Raw genomic sequence first — 16,531 nt, forward strand, 5'->3', positions numbered from 1 at the left:
CATTCTTTTTGGTCCCAGGCAAGAATTGTACGCAGCTTTACAATAAACAATATATTCATAAACCTGGTCAGAGGGCTGCTCTTTACGTTAAAACCGAGTAGGTTAAACTTTACCTCTCTTTGTAATAAACTGAAATCGACGGTATTGGAAAAAACGGGTGTTACTCCCGTAACACAATAACAGTCCTATTAAACGCTAAGGAATTTTCATGCCAGTGTCATGTACTGCATATATTACCAAGAGCTTATTCGAGGAAAATCATACACCATAAATTTCGCTTCTAATAGGGGACCATTTTAAAATATTAAACAAAGTCCCGGATAAAGCATCCCCATGTCCAATACAATTACGTGTCGTTTTAATTTTTTTAAATATAGTAATTTTATTTTGATTTAAAATTTGCTGTGTACTTTGCGAAATTCCCACCATAACAATAAAAAGCCATATTAAAAAAAAAAAAAAAAAAAAAAAAAAAAAAAAAAAAAAAAAAATCAACGCATGATGTGACTAGTGTGTTATTTTCTGTCACACTTTGCCATCCCAGTCAAAGTTCTTGTTAGGGGTCTCATTTCTTTGGTCATTCGTTAGTCATAGGCTAAGTGTCTCAGTTTCCGGTCATGTCCACGAATAGTATTATCTTCGAAAGCGGTATCTCTTAAAACTGTTTTTCATTGTAAGATAGAATCGATTTTCTATCACCATTTAAAGGCTATTTTGCTATTTCATGTACATGGCAAGCTTTCAAGCAGGTGTGCTAATTAGCTTAGGTTTTTCGATTGATTAATGTTGGATTTTCTCACCTTTACTGAATGACTTTAATTGGTTTTTGGCACTGTCATTCACCAACTTTTTTTTTATATCACCTATGATCATCTCTTTTAAATATAGATTCATGATCAAACCGCAGACGCAGAGACAATTGCCCGAATTAAGCCTGATTTAACTACATTTCATTCGAGTACCAATAAATGGGTACTAATCATATTCGACGCAGTAGTGGTGACTGAAAATAGCGATATGCCTTCAATATATTATTTTTTGTGGCCTTATCACATAAACGAATGGTTGGACACACTAGAAGAAGGACTTATTCTATCAGTTAATAGTTCTAGTACCCTTTGAAGGGGAAAAACTTGATCAGAGAGGCCAGACTCTCATCCCTTCTTCCACCCCACATACCCCTGGTAAGTTACGCGCAACTCAACTTGGCATCCGATCAGAATTCGTGACACAACCATTCTAATCATAACGGTCGTAAGCTCCAAACATGTACCTCGGGAGGTTGACTTGACGCGTGTCCCCTTAAGGAGACCCTAGACAATCGGTTTGATCAAAAGCTTCCGTCAATCGATTGACTCAAGCATGATTGACCGTCTAGGAACCTGTTTGACGCTTGGGCCAAGCGTTGACGGTGATTGATAGAAAGTTTGAATGACTCAATCATTTTGATCAAAAGCAGTGTCTTACATTAGCTTTGGTCAAGATTGAATGGTTAATTGAAGGGTCGATGGAAGGTTAACTAAAGCACATATCAATCGATTGCCGGAAACTTTTGATGAAAAGATTGACCGTCGAGGGCCTTCTTTAGGTATAAGGGCCCCAAATTTTACTAATAGCCCGTACAAAACAGAGGCTTTTTATTCATGCATTTTAATAGAAACGGGGATATATTGCCGGTGGATCACCAGTCGGTTTATTTGTATTTGTAAAAAGTAAAACTAAAAAACGATGAAATAAGTAAAAAAGCAAAATAAAAACGTCAATAAACTTTTGGATATAGCTTGGGGCTATTAAGGGGCTTTTCCTTTATTTATGCGGGAAAAGCCTTAAAAAGTCCTATAAATATAAGTTTTTCTGACTGTGGCGAAGTAATAATTTTGATATTACAGTGGCAAGGTAGAAAAAGAATCTTGTACCAAGATTATCCAAAACATGTTCCTATTAATCTTTATTTTTGGTAAACAAAATTATGCATTAACGGTCAGTCTGTTCCTTTCATGCGAATCCCTTCTATGCACCCCTCCCTCCTCACCCTACTAAAGAAAGTTGGTCAGGTCTCTAGCTACAAATGTGGTTAGAAATGGAATTGAAAAATAAATTAAGATATAGTTGAAAACAACCTAAATTGAGCAATAAACTTGGATAATACTATTTTTATGTAGAACTTATATAAGTTTTAGACTTGGATACCATCATTCGTAATAAGAAGCCTCTTCAAAACTTGTTTTATTTTGAAACTCGAGGTTTAATAAACTCTTTTTTTATTAGTCTAGGAAATAAAAGCGTTTGCTAACAAAATATTGTTAGCCGAATTCTCAGAAATATATAAATTGGATTGGAAATATAAAAAAGCCGCGCTAGAAAATAAACCAGCCTAGCGTACTGGGCTATCCTGTCCTTGAAGGTATTTGTTAGGTATTAGTGAAACCAAGAAAAGAATTTGAGTATTAACCATTTTTCTACGACTGTGCAGTAGCCCGCTAGGGCTGTGAAAAAAGGGAACACATCGGTGCTATACATGCAAAATTACGATTGTCTCTGTTTTTCTAGGCGAATGACAGTAAACCATTAGTCAATGAGAGCGATTCAGTGGTGCCCACTTTATTTCGATTTGACATTACGCGGTTTCTAAGGGTGTTCCAGCTCTTTTCGAAATTCTCAGATTTTTTTTTATTAAAAATTATTGTCGTGTGGAGTTCCTATAATAGTTTTTATTTCCTAATTATTGACAATGAGAAAAGAGCTGGTTCAGAAAAGAGTTTCTTTTGAAACGTGTTTCAAAAAGTTTTAGGTAGCAGGCCTGTGGTTGTTGCTGCTATTGCTGCGTTCATAATGAAATATTATTAATCTCAAAAGGGTTTTTAATGATCGTTATTTTTAATGTATTTTTTTTTATTTTGACATGACGATATGTTTGAGGGAGATCTGAAAAATATATTATTATTCTGTTGAATTTGAACAGCAATTATTTTTTCTCACTCTGCGTCCTTTGAGATAACTTTTCTCACTACACTTTTCCTTCTTAAACTTTCCTTTACTCGTAGCCGTGGCTCCCTCGTGGTTGTAGGAAGTAGTAGGACTATGACGTGGCCATCGCTTGCACGACTTGCGCATCAGTTTCATTTTATTGGAGTAAGAGATTATTGGGTGTTTTTTTAAGCCACATTGAGTGATGCAGCCACCCCCCTTTTTAAAAATTGATGAGATTATTTACTTGTTACTAAAGGGAATATATAGCGTTTTTGTTAATTCGAGGAATACAGGGCGGGGCACAAAAGAAAATAAATGGAAAAGCGAGAATTATGCTGTTTCAGACTTTCGTATATTCTTTTTTGTTACCCCGCCCTATGTTTGTACGTGTTAGTTTCAAACTCACTATGAATTGTCGAGTTACTTATAAACCACTGAAATAATTATCAAACAGTTCATGGTAACGAACTGTAAGTAAGGAGCGACCCGGCTCAATGGTAACCGAAACTCTAAAAAACGGTAAAATTACTCCGTATATGAAAGGGGCTGTCCCCTCCTCAACGCCTCGCTCTTTACGCTAAAGTTTCACTTTCTCACAACACTATTTTTTTTAAAAATGAAAAAATTTAGCGTAAATAGCGAGGCGTTGAGGAGGGGACAGCCCCTTTCATATACGGAATAATTTCTGTTCGTTTTAAGTTTTAATGTCGCTCCTTACTTTCAGTTAAAAAAACTTGTTTTTTTTTATTTAATTCTCCTTCAAATGAGAAGTCCGAAATTTTTCAAAAGTAAGAGATTTGCACGTGATGGTTTTGATAAGATGTGAATCGAAGTAACTGACTCGAACGCTATGTGGTATAAAATGCTATAAAATATGAAAAAGAAAAAGGCACGTATACTTTAGTGCCAGCTGGTGAGAGGGAGGGGAGGGGTGTTAGTTTAAAGAACAATTCTGAGGGATATATTTCTGTTAGTTTAAAAGTCGGATTGGGATTGCTTCATATCCTTCCCAAACCGCAGGGTGAGCACAAGCTATTTTGGACTTATTTTATTTGGACTGTTTATAGTTTTATTCATATATTCTTTGATTCGCTTTCCTACTATGACTTGTTGAAGTTTGGGTTGGCCAACTTCGTGAATTTCGACTACATTCTACCGCAAATGTATGTGTCTTTATTGTATTATTATCATTTCTTTCTATTTTTTTTAGACGGAGAGCTCTATGTTGCTACAGTTTCGGATTTCTCTACGGCAGACCCTCTGATTTATCGTGAACCTCTTCGAACTGACCAATATGATCTGAAGCAACTGAACGGTAAATGATTTATTTCCACCAGAAAAATTATCTACTTATTTATTACGACTTGCCGCAAACATTGTGAGCCAAGTCAACTTCGGCCTATGTTAGCTGCAACTATTTGACAAGTTGCTTAGAACTGACCAAAATAGAATAAAAATGGTTTTATGATAGTAATAAGTTTTTTGAAATTGTTTCAGAATAATGAACTATTAATGGTGATAGTGCTTAAATATTCGACCTCTCTTCGAACTAAGCCGCACTCAACCGCTTGACTTACATAAGCATTGAATAATGCCGAGGATCGGTTCAGAGTGGCCGTGTTTGATTCGAAAATGCCTAAATAAATTAATCCTAAAGTGACTTAAAAGAAAGACAATACCTTGACTCTGTAACACAGGCTTCAATAACAGTTTGAAGTTGTAATATTTGAACATAAACCCCTCCCCCCCTGCCCCTCACGCCAGTCTAAGGATCGAGTGGAATGAAAGACAACGATAAGGAACAAGTGCGTAAATATTCGGAGGAAGACGGTGCATATTGTCAAATATAATTTCATGTTAATAAATTATCAAAACTATCGGAACATCTTGAAATCATATTATTTCACTGGGTGAGGGAGGGGTCTGTCACAATACCCTCCCCGATGGCGTTTGCATTGATATATACAATCTTTGGAATGACAGTTATGTATCTTCAAGTAAGAAGAAACGATGCCGCCATTTTACCGAAATCTAAGGGATTGTCTAGCTGTCTGGCATGGTCCTATCCCCTTTCCTTGTTTGTTATGATATCGACTATTTTCTATGGTTTTATAGTCAATTATTCAAAAGTACAAGAATTTTAGTGCGTATACTATCCCAGGATCCTTGGGGGTTTCTTCTAATTTCCCTATGAGAAATTGGGCTTTCTGAAACTTCCCGAAAATTAAATTTTACAAAAATCAAAAATCTGTATTTTTATATATGTTTGTGTATCTGCTAGCCGTTATTTTTGTGGATGTTAGCTCTGGGGAGGATTCTGACCTTCCTGACCCATTCCTCAATGATGTTTCTCAAAATAAATATTTTTGTGGCTTTCATTTTTTTTGTGGATGTCCCAGGATCCTTGGGGGTTTCTTCTAATTTCCCTATGAGAAATTGGGCTTTCTGAAACTTCCCGAAAATTAAATTTAACAAAAATCAAAAATCTGTATTTATGTATATGTTTGTGTATCTACTAGCTGTTATTTTTGTGGATGTTAGCTCTGGGGAGGATTCTGACCTTCCTGACCCATTCCTCAATGATGTTTCTCAAAATAAATATATTTGTGGCTTCCAAAGAGAAGGTTTATTTATTTTTCAGAAGTAAAACCTCAATACACTCTTTGTCCTGGAATTGAAGTGCCTTTTCAGCATCTGTCAATACAATGCTGAATTCGCTTCAAAGGAAAGATAAACATTAAAGATTTCTTGGCCACTAATCTACATCAAATAAAATAGCAAAAAACTTTCCCCAAATGAAACTAAAGAGCAACGACAAAACTCAGACAAACATGAGTTATCCTTTACATGAGGCAGGTTGCTATCCCCTCCCCCCTTTTTAGTGCTTTTCTGAAAACATTTTGTAATAAATATACCCTTTCGGCAATTGCATTTGCTTTGTTCAATTATGACGTTTCGAAACAGTCGAACCGAAAGTTTTTGTTATTTTAAGCAAAACCAAAATTCGTTCTCGAAGACATAAATTGAAATGGGAGAAATAAAGTTCAACTTTTTATCGCTTTGCATTTGGTTTAGGGTGGGAATTCTTAAATCGTTGAAATAAAAAGAATCGAGATCAAATTTAAAAATAGATACTGGGGGGCTGAGGGAAAGAAAGTTCATATTTTATAGGATGATATATGCTCATTTAAAGTATTTGGTTTATTCTTTACTTTCATTTGAATTTTTTTTTCATTTTGTTTTAATTTTAAGCCCTTCGGCGAAAAAAAAAATACCGTCTTACCTTGGCTATTGGGATTTTTAGAGACTATTGAATCATGTTTTTGCCTCCAAACATGCAGGCTGAAAATACTTACATTATTCCGTTCAAACAAAGTGCCATATGCTTATCTTAATTCTAAAAGTTACTGATGGGGTAAGGGTCGGTTTTTGAACGACATTCATCAGACAGTCATATGGATTGAAAATCTCATAGTATTATAGTACGTAACAAAAACGAGTAGGCTAATACTCTAGCGATTAATAATGCTGCGTACTCACCGTGGCGCTAAGTTGTTCGCGGTGGACAAACTGCCAACGGTACTGTCGCACTAGTTGGTACACAGCGCTATAGACTGTCCAAGGAATGCAGTCATGGAGACCCGTAAAGCGGGTAATTGCTATTTAAATTTATCGCAAAGCGTGGTTTTTCATTGAATTTACAATATTTAAACTGTTGTTTTGGGGTTAAGGGGGGGGGGTAGGTTATGTTACGTATTTAATATATGCTATGCCTTACCCCCCCCCCCCTAATGTGCAAATATATAGCCCAAATTTGTTTCTAAACTATTATATATTCATCCTTTTTTTTAATAGCATTAACCAAACTTGACTTCTTTCGTGTGTACCATTAAGCGCAACAGTACCCTGTCAACACTGTTCTATCATTATTATTGTTAGTATATTTATGGAAAACCTTGACTAGTAGAAAACTTTCTTTTATGCATATAAAAATACACGAAAGTGTAAAACCAACTATCAAGCCCGGTTAGCTCATTAAGTAGAGCGCCTGACCCTAAACCTTGGAATCTCAGATAAAAGCTATGCCTTGGGCCCTTTTCTGCCGGTAAAGAGTAACATATTGAACATATATTAATTTTGATTAAAAGTTTTTGATAAAAGTATTTATTGAGTGGAAAATCAGTCGAGATTAGGCTATTTAACGCCTGAAGAAGGATAAAGAATTCAGTTAAAGGGATGGAGGGATTAATATCTCCGTAAGTTAGCACTTCCAAAGTTGTAATTTTGATAAGTCTACGCTGTTATCTCTCACGGCCCGGGAATCAAGCTGAAACGGCCAAGGATAATTTTGTTGGGAGGAGGGGGACTACGAGTCTTTAAGCCCTTTTCAGCTTCATGAGTAATTTTTAAGCCCTATGGATAATTTATTCACGTGTTTGTCTCTTGCATTTGGTCTGGTTATAATATTAACCAACCTAAGAATTATTTTTATTTCACTAATAATATTAACAGGATGCGGTCATTAATATCCACAAGTTTCAAAATAAGGAACTAAAAAAAAAAAAAAAAAAAAAAAAAAAAAAAAAAAAAAAAAAAAAATCCAGATATACTAGGGTACTCAAGCGTCGAATGAAATGTCCGCCTTTCTTTTTACAAAAATAAAGAACCAGGGCAATCGGAGCAGTCATCCCAAAGAACACAAAGAAACTAATTTAATTTCAATTAGACAAGCTGATAATGATAATTCGACAATTAATTTTTTCTTCTTAAATGTCTTTAAGAGCATGACTCCGTTAAGCTAAGGTGGCCAGAGTAACTGAGATTGTGAAACGTATCCGGCTCTTGTCACCTGCACAAGATTGGTCTGTCTTGCACAACACCTGCACAACTGGTTTGTCACCTGCACAAGAAAAAACCCTAAGGCAAAAGTAGAAGGAATAATAGCTGCTGCAATTCAGAAGGTTTTTTGTGTTAAAAAAAAAACAGAGAAGGTTGTGTCCAGGGGGATAAGGTGTTTGACCCTCCCCCCGAAAGGTTTGTCTGACTCGTAAAAACGTAACAAAAATGAATATAAACCAATTTTTGATGAGTTTTAAAGTTTTTGTCCCCGCCCCCAAAAAATTCCTGGATACAGTCCTGGAAACAGATCGGCCCTGGGATACGGCCCTGGAAAGATGATACAATTAAAAAATGGATCCTTGGTTGTTTGATTGTTCGGAAAACAGTTTGAACGAAGATGGATTTTTAGTGCTCGATCAGATGCCCAAGTGATTGTTGAAATCTTCTTTTTCCAACTGTTTCTGCGATTGACACCCCCCCCCCATACAAAGGTTATTTGAGATCCAAAAACACAAGTGCACGAGGGATTGCCCACTCTCGGTAGCCCGATGCACGTATCTGAGGGGAATGCATGGTAGGCCTACTCTTTGGCTTTCTCGAACCACGCTTGGACCGCTTTCGCATTGTCTGGCAATTAGTGTATCTGTTTTTAGTGAGTAACCCCTAGCTAGCAAATTAAAAAAAAAACATTTCAGTTTAGCTCAAAAAAGTTTAATTAAGCCTAATGGTAAGAGCGATTGGCCGTAGCTGAGATCAGCGCCATAAGCGAATTAATTTTAATTCATTTCTCATCTCCTTGTTAGCATCAGTGACTGCAAAAAATCCTGAATAGAATTTTGTATTTTGTAGCAAGCATTGAGAAGAAACATTTTTTTTTTGTTCAGTGGAGGGATTCTGAATTTGTCACGTAAAGCGTGTTTTTGATCACATTAATTAGTTATAAGAGCTGTGTAACAGTAGTGGGCGAGGAAAAAAGGGAGTAGTAGGCTGAACTAGAATATTCACCCTAGACAGGATCAGAGACAATCTTGGATTAGCTTGGATTATCCTCATACCCTTATAGGGATAAAACTGTGAGCAATTGCCGATATTTTAAGTTTGTCCTAAGTTATATAAACTATATATGGCAATCGTATATTGTACGGCAAGTAAAATATTGTTGTCGTAAATTTTTATAAAATATGTGACAAGTGTGTTTTACGGTAAGCTGACTGAGAGGTGCATTCATTTTTTTTTAAAATAATATATATTTTTCATGGTTTACATGAAAAATGTTTCCTTGTTCGCATACATTAAGGATAAAAGTTCTGAAATTAGTGATGATGGCGAGGGAAAAGGGCGCCAAGACGGATTAATTGCGTGGCAACGCTGAATATGAACATAAAGCATTTTGGGATTTTCATGCAGTTCGCGGTAACGAACTGTGAGTAAGGATCTGTCTGAGATTAGCATAGTGTCGAGATGTGTAAATTTTCTATAGTCAATGGTACAAAAAAAATGTCCAACATAATTTTATGTATATTGAAATCTTTGTAAGAACAAAATTAACGCTTCGTAGAAAGTAGATCCTTGATATTAGTGTCACCACACCTTATAAATGCAATTAAAAAATAATTTATTTAGTTGCTCATAACCTTGGACTTGTTCTTTTCAAAACTGAAAAAAAAAAGAATCAATGAGAAATTCCCACCAGCTTTATCTCACCATAGCCCGACACAATAAGAGTTAACAACATAGCAATATTGAACAAGTTTGCTTAGGATATAATTACGTGAAAGGGAAAAGTTTGAAATTGGCAAGGTTTAAAGCCAAATGCTCACCGTTGCATAAACAATTTCGTAGTAAATGTGTCATCGTCCACCGAACATAAGACTTTCAATACTAAGAAAGATAAATCAATTAAAAAGTTTTATTTAACGTTAACTGTTGCATGTTTATTCAACATGGGCGCGCCAAACCCTCGGGGGCAGTAAAACGTTTCAACTGGTCCCATTACCGCCTACATACTCTTTTTTACGCTGCTTTTTAAGCACTATTAAATTCTAGGTTGAATATTAGAGCGAAATTTCTAACAGTTTTGTAAATAAAGGGCTTACTTAAAAAAAATATATATATATATATATATATAAATAAGTTGGCAAGGCCGCGATCGCTGTAAAGGCTGAAGGTCCTTGAAGGGCCGCGTATTAAAGGGGTATTTATTTATTTTTTCTACTGTTGTTCTTGCCGTTGAATGTGACACTTCCAATGAAGCCCATTTTTAGTCCCTAAAATATATTCAAGACCATACCGAGGAGAAAAGTTTTATGTGTTAAAGTCTTTTCCTAAAATATAAATATGGCGCTAAACACGTTCTGTCTGACTATTCCATGGGTTTTAAAAAGTGCGAAAATCTTTTTTCCCACCATTGACCCCTCTCCCAAGTCACGTACGCAAGAATTCTTAGTGTCCTGACCCCTTTCCTCCTAAACCTCGTGACTGAACGATGAAAGCATAGCATATTAAATACGTAACCTAGGTACCCCCCCCCCCCTAAACCCCACAAAACACAGTTTAATATCGTATACGCAACGAAATCCACGATATTATTGCCTAGTCCATAGCGGTAAACATTTCAAAAACTGGTTTTTATCATATAGTAGTTAACCTAAGAGGCCCGCATAATGCAAGACTACCTACTTGGATTTTCAATTCGAAATCAACGGACTTGGTCGAGGCCTTCGGCCGAGTCCGTCAAGCAAGATTACTAATGAAATGATTGGAAATAAACGTAAAATAAAGTTGACGGTCCACTCAAATGATAATAACTAACATGTACCTCTGTCTACCTGTAATCTATTCCGGATCAACCTCATGCTGCTCAAGTCGCAGGCGAATGACAGAGGAAACAATCCAAGCTCATTTTCCAGGTTCAGATGCTTTCATCAGATACAGGATACAGCAGACAAGGCCAATAAGGTCTGGAAATATTCTTGCATATCCAAAAAAACAGAAAAACTATTAACGATATTATGCAAAAGATAAATTGAAGCATTTAGTGTAAACATGCACTCCCTCCCCCACAAAGAAAAAGAAAGTCTATATACATGCCTCAGAGAAACCTCACGGAGCTAATAAATGCTATTGACTGAACTGCAGTCTTTGAAGGAATGTTTTTAATTTCTGGTTTTATTCGTGAATATCTTATGAATCTTCTTTGAAGAGGAGTAATGCAAGAATTTTCAATGCGTATGGTTGTGAGAAAATAGTGGGAGCATGGCCCCTCAAACAGCCCACTGGGAAGAATGATTACATTATTGAAATATTTGATGGTGGAGGATATCTAGAATGAATTTATTTTACATACATCTCATTTCTGATCTTGTCAAATCAATTAATGAAACAAGTCTTGGGATTAACCAAAGTTTTTCAAGGGTCCTTAAAATAATGCGCCAAAAAGTAGGTTCTGAAACCATCCAAAGTCCAACTTGCTTTGACACTGAAATAATTAAAAAGAGAAGAAGAATATATACCAGCAAATATTTCGGGAAATAACCTGTAGTTTTTTTCGGAAAATCAGATATTGTCTATGTGTGTCTGTGCTAGACACGCTAATTTTCCTTTCAAAAATAAGATTTGAACTGAGTCCAAAGTGTGAATCTGTCTAAAAATTACAATGGTATATTTTAGGCTTTTTTCCATCAGCATCATCACGTAAGCTTACTTGAAGAATAATGTCAGAATTAAGATGAAACGTTATTTGAGAAACTACCTTTATTGTTCCGTGTAGCTGCGCAGTAAGACGCGCCGTTTTCATTCACGTGCGGTGGACGCAGGGGCGGATTCAGGATATTTTCTAGGGGGGGGGGGGGACAAATTAGGTTGAACCGAAATTTTTTTTAGGGGAGGGGGCAAAATAGGTTGATCCGATAAACATGCGTTAGGAGCAAGTTTAATTAACGCAAACTTTCGATAATTAAGTAAATTGCACTATCTTAGACTACGTTAGGGGGGCGCGCGCCACCTCGCCCCCTGAATCCGCCACTGGGTGGACGTAAAACTTGTTGGAGCTAAGAGTAATAGGAAGTGGAGCTGAATCAGGGTTGCCACCCCCTAGTGATATATCACTATTTATAGCGATTTTTTATTGTTTAAACAAAAAAAATTACAAAATTTGCACATAAACCACTAGATTATTGAGCAAAATCAATTAGAAAATGGCTAAAGTCTAGTGATTTTTCGTCACCGTGTGGCAACCTTGAGCTGAAGGCGCAAGATTGACAAAGTTGAATACACCTAAGATAGGGAGTGTTTAACCCATTAGTGTTCTGCTCTCCACTAAATTATGCCATTTTAGGCAATTGCCTGAATCCAAGTTTTAGTACCTAAGAATAAAGAAGGTATGAAAAATATTAATATTTCCTTGGGCAGTATATGACATTTTTATTCTCTTTCTAAAATGGACACCTGAAAATAGAGCCTAAAGCTTTATCTAAATTAATGCTCACAGTAAGGTATCACTTACTTTTGTTCGTGTAAAAATAATTCTTGGAAGTGAAATTCCTGTAATAAATTTTGCAATAATTACTTTTGTGTGCGGTCCGTAACTTCTATAGCTGTTGCGCGCAGAATATGATTTACGAACGAAAATATAAAGAATATTTTTTGTCTCTCTGACAAGGCTAAAGATTGTAATGCTATAATTTTTATATCCAATTTATACGGGAGTGGGTTACCGCGGTATCGTGGTAACTTCATTGTTCTTGTTGCTAATTAATTGGTTGTCCTTAAGGTTTTTGGTATTGTTTTATTGCCAGTTTTAATTCAATTCAAAGTGTCAAGGCAAAGGGCAAGGTTATGTTCGGGAAGTACGGCCTGAATTTTACGGAAATACGGCCTGAACTTTTTAGGGGATCAGGGTGTTTTTCCAGTGGGGTGGTCTGATAAAAACAGTTTTGCATCTTTAATAATTTGGGTTCCTGGACCTGCTTCACCTGTCCTTCGTCATCTACTGAATTTCTTCTGCTTTTGCTTCTTTAAGCCTTGACTGTAGCAAAGGCTTATTCGTCGAAGAGATTTTTTGATTTTAGTTACTGAATGAACTTTCACGTGACTTTATTTATGTTTTGGTCTTTGTATATATCTCAGTGTTTCATAGGAACATAAGTTTTGAAGTGGTTGTGCTGGAATTTCGTTTCCCCCACCTGAATAGTTCTAAGTATATCCCCCTCGACCTAACCTTTCTTAAGGTTTCGAGAGATTGTAAACATGTATTTGGGATAAATCTGGAAGTTTCCTAACGATTAGTGATGCGCGATTAAGAATTTCAAGAACAGTCAATGTTGAATTCCTAGACTCTTGAGAATTCGACATGGGAACTGACGATTGTGAAATATTTTTCGAGTAGATTCTTTTTCAAAATAATGAAACATTGCTGAATAGTATTTAATTTTTAATTTCAATATTTGACTTTGCAATTTGAAGGAAGAAAATAACACCAAAACAAAGACGTTTTAATACCCATCTGCTTGGGCGCTTTGTGTTAACCCCTGTCTTCAGTGCTACCATTTAAAAAAAGGGGGAAAAAAGAAACAAATTTAACTAATACACCAGTAAGACATAACTTGGTAAAAATTCTATGTGGATGTGTAGGTACCATCAGTGGCAAAGAAAAGACATTCCATACAAAGAGTTTGTAGGTTGAAGTCATATAATTGGTCAATTACATGCTTGTTAGAACTCCCTTCTAGTGGGCGACATTAATCGAGCCCATGGAAATGTTTTTTCTCAACCGTTTTATTCTTGAGTAAACTTCAGAATAAATCAGACCTTCTGTGTCAAGGCCTCTGAATCATTGCAGCAATTGTGACTCATGAACCACAGCTGCAGAGCAACACTTGCGACTTTGTCTCCTGTGTAAAAATTTGTATGTTCTCTTTCAATTTTTTGTTTGCCCTGAAAAAAAAAATGTAAATAAATTCTGTCTGCTTGGAGCAGCGATAAAACGGATACACTAAAGACTGGTTTTAAGGATCTTTGTAAAATTTCTCTCTTGAGTACCTATTTGATTGCCTTGAACGATTTTCTGCGGCTGTAAAACGTCCGCAAAACTGTTGGTTTATGACTGTAAAGTCACGTCTTAACAAAAGAATAACACAACCTAAAAGCTAATGTGCCGCTTGATTCCAAGAGGAAACGCTCTAAAAGCCATCAGACTTGAACCCCACTGAAAATGCAACTAATAGTAAAACTTCTAACCCCTACCACATTTAAGAGAAGATTAATGATCTTGGATGATAGCAATGTTGCCCCTCCTTTCAGATAGGTCCTGATCGAGGATGGACACGACGTGAAACCATGTTATAACTGTTGATCAGTCTCGGGCTAGTTCCTCATCCTGGTTGGTTTCGAGGCAAATAATAATAAATTTTGAAAAAAGTTGTTCCCTCCCCAAAGAGGTAAGGAAAGGCGTATACTATAGTGAGGTTAGGATTAGACGCCAGCTTCTGGTAGATATGCTGATGGGGCTGATAGGAACAACGATTACTTCTAATTAAGTTTGGTCGAGATTCACAAATTTGGGTAGGCCTACTATTGTGTTATCTTTAACGTACGCGAGAAGTGAAATTTGGTTAATGCTAATGAAATAAAACAAAATAGGATAAAAATATAATAGTTTAGAAAAAATTTAGGCTATATATTTGCAAATTAGGGGGTGGGGTTAAGGCATAGCATATATTAAATACGTAATCTAACCTAACCTAGGTACCTTTACCCCCCCCTGAACCCCAAAAAACAAAAGTTTAAATATTGTAAACGCAGTGATAAATCACTGTATGCAATCCTCAGCATAGTAATTGTCCGTTGAAAGAAACCTGTTTGAGTAGTTTCTTTAGCATGTTCTATGTACAATATCGCGCGGGTGTTACAGATAATACAACACTACCCAAATTTGTTTGGCTAGCGATACTGACGATTGGAATTTAGCAAACCATCTCCCCCGTTGAAGATGGTTTGGTTTTTACCTCCTGAAGATCCAAGAGCGTCACTATTTGTTACCTCTAATCAACTTTTGCAGATACACAACATCTTCTTATTGCTGAAGAAGACATGAATTCAGGGAAACTTCTCCCCACACAGAGGTTGCATCGGATCTGGACCCCCCCAAAAGACATAATATAGAATTTTGTATCATTTCCCGCCAAGTTTAGTTGAAATCTGACCATATTTTTGATCGATGCCATCATTTTGGTTGATTATAGAAATTTATTTACCCTTAGGGATGTCTTTACATAGGCCACGTCGGGTTTTCATCTCAAAACATGACGTGGAAATTGGCTCTCACCTTTCACTATCTTTTCTTTAAACCCGACGGTCCGTTCTAGCATATGTTCTAATTTAAGAAATTTAGATCCTCCCCATTTGATCGGGTTGGACTCCGAAACTGTACCTGTTTTATACCAACTCTTACTTACTACAAAGATAAATAGAATTCTGAGAAACTGTTGTTATTAGATGTTATAATGGCTGGAATTTAAGAACCTCCCTATCAACAGGTCGGAATGGATACGAATTCCCAAATGGTACAAATAGGACACTGACTCTCGTTTGCCACCAAGTCTGGCTGAGAACAAAAGACCTATTCCGTTAGATAGCCAGATGAATTTAAGAACCTCCCTGTCCTACTGCAGGGATCAGATAGTCTCTGAGCACCCTAAGGGCGTAACTAAGTCATTATTTTTTGCTATCCATCAATATTGGTTGGAATTTGACTAAACGCCTCTGTTTGATGTGTCGATGTCAAAATTCAAAAAAACTCCTTTCCCACGTAAATGAGTCAGATCACAACCAGTGTTGCCAACTTTTGGGTCCATGAATGTATGCCCTGACCATCCGAAAATGTGTCACTTTTAGCTGAAATGTGTCCATCTTGAGATCTCAAACACTGGAGGTTATCTTTTTTATTACCAGTTGTATTATTGACCGAAAACCACTTTGTAAACCTCTTTCAAAGCGGCTAGTTAACATCAAATATATCGAATACGAAAAAAATTCATATAAAACATTCATACTAAATGACTTAGTGTAAAAGTACGAAACTATATAAGCATGCTTGTCGGACTCGTAAAAATGCAACAAAATTGTATATAAACAAGCTTTAAGTTTTTAAGTTTTTCTCGTAACCCCCTCCTGCTGATAAAATAACCCTCCTCTAACAAAAATCCTGGATTCGCCCTTACCTTACCTGTAGCCCTTATCTTCCACTATAATTCTGGTCTAACAGGAGGCACGTACACTATCATTTATTACGGGGAAGGCGAGGGCAAAAGTATGAAAAGAGCAAGAAATGACGAACTAGATTTAAATATTCGATACGAACTTTCAGGGATAATGCTAATAATTCTTACTCCGAGGGAGGGGTGGGAGGTCCGAGGGGTGGGTGTGTGTCTGAAAGAGCCTCCTCCTGCGCATTTGTCTCTAACAAGCTCAACTTTGGCCTCCGTGATTATAATCTCTAGCTCTGAAACATTCCAATTACTTCCTAAGTAACTAAAGTTCACGCATTATATTAAACCTGCCAGGATAAGTGCAAACACTTTGTAGGTGGTCGGTTCACTTGAACTGTTATTTAGCATTCAAGTAACGTCGGATTTAATTTTATTTACGGGTTCCCTAGATTTATGGGTATTACTTAAAAATCACAAGTTTCTAGATTGAATAGACTGCTTGTATACACTTTTTG

The 16,531-nt window shown here is 36.5% G+C and overlaps 1 protein-coding gene across 3 annotated transcripts in view; it reads left to right on the plus strand.

The window, feature by feature from the left end:
- The window catches only part of LOC148942679 (semaphorin-1A-like), a 268,011-nt gene that overhangs the window by 124,449 nt on the left and 127,031 nt on the right, over window positions 1-16,531 (plus strand). For all 3 annotated transcript variants that reach the window (XM_089102498.1, XM_089102499.1, XM_089102500.1), the window contains exon 7: window positions 4,181-4,285. In XM_089102498.1, the coding sequence (XP_088958624.1) occupies window positions 4,181-4,285 (105 nt within the window). The remainder of the gene's footprint in view (window positions 1-4,180; window positions 4,286-16,531) is intronic.

The sequence above is a fragment of the Artemia sp. Qi Xiang Cuo genome, chromosome 16, assembly GCF_049724085.1.
Source record: "Artemia sp. Qi Xiang Cuo chromosome 16, ASM4972408v1, whole genome shotgun sequence".
NCBI classification, from domain to species: Eukaryota; Metazoa; Arthropoda; class Branchiopoda; order Anostraca; family Artemiidae; genus Artemia; species Artemia sp. Qi Xiang Cuo.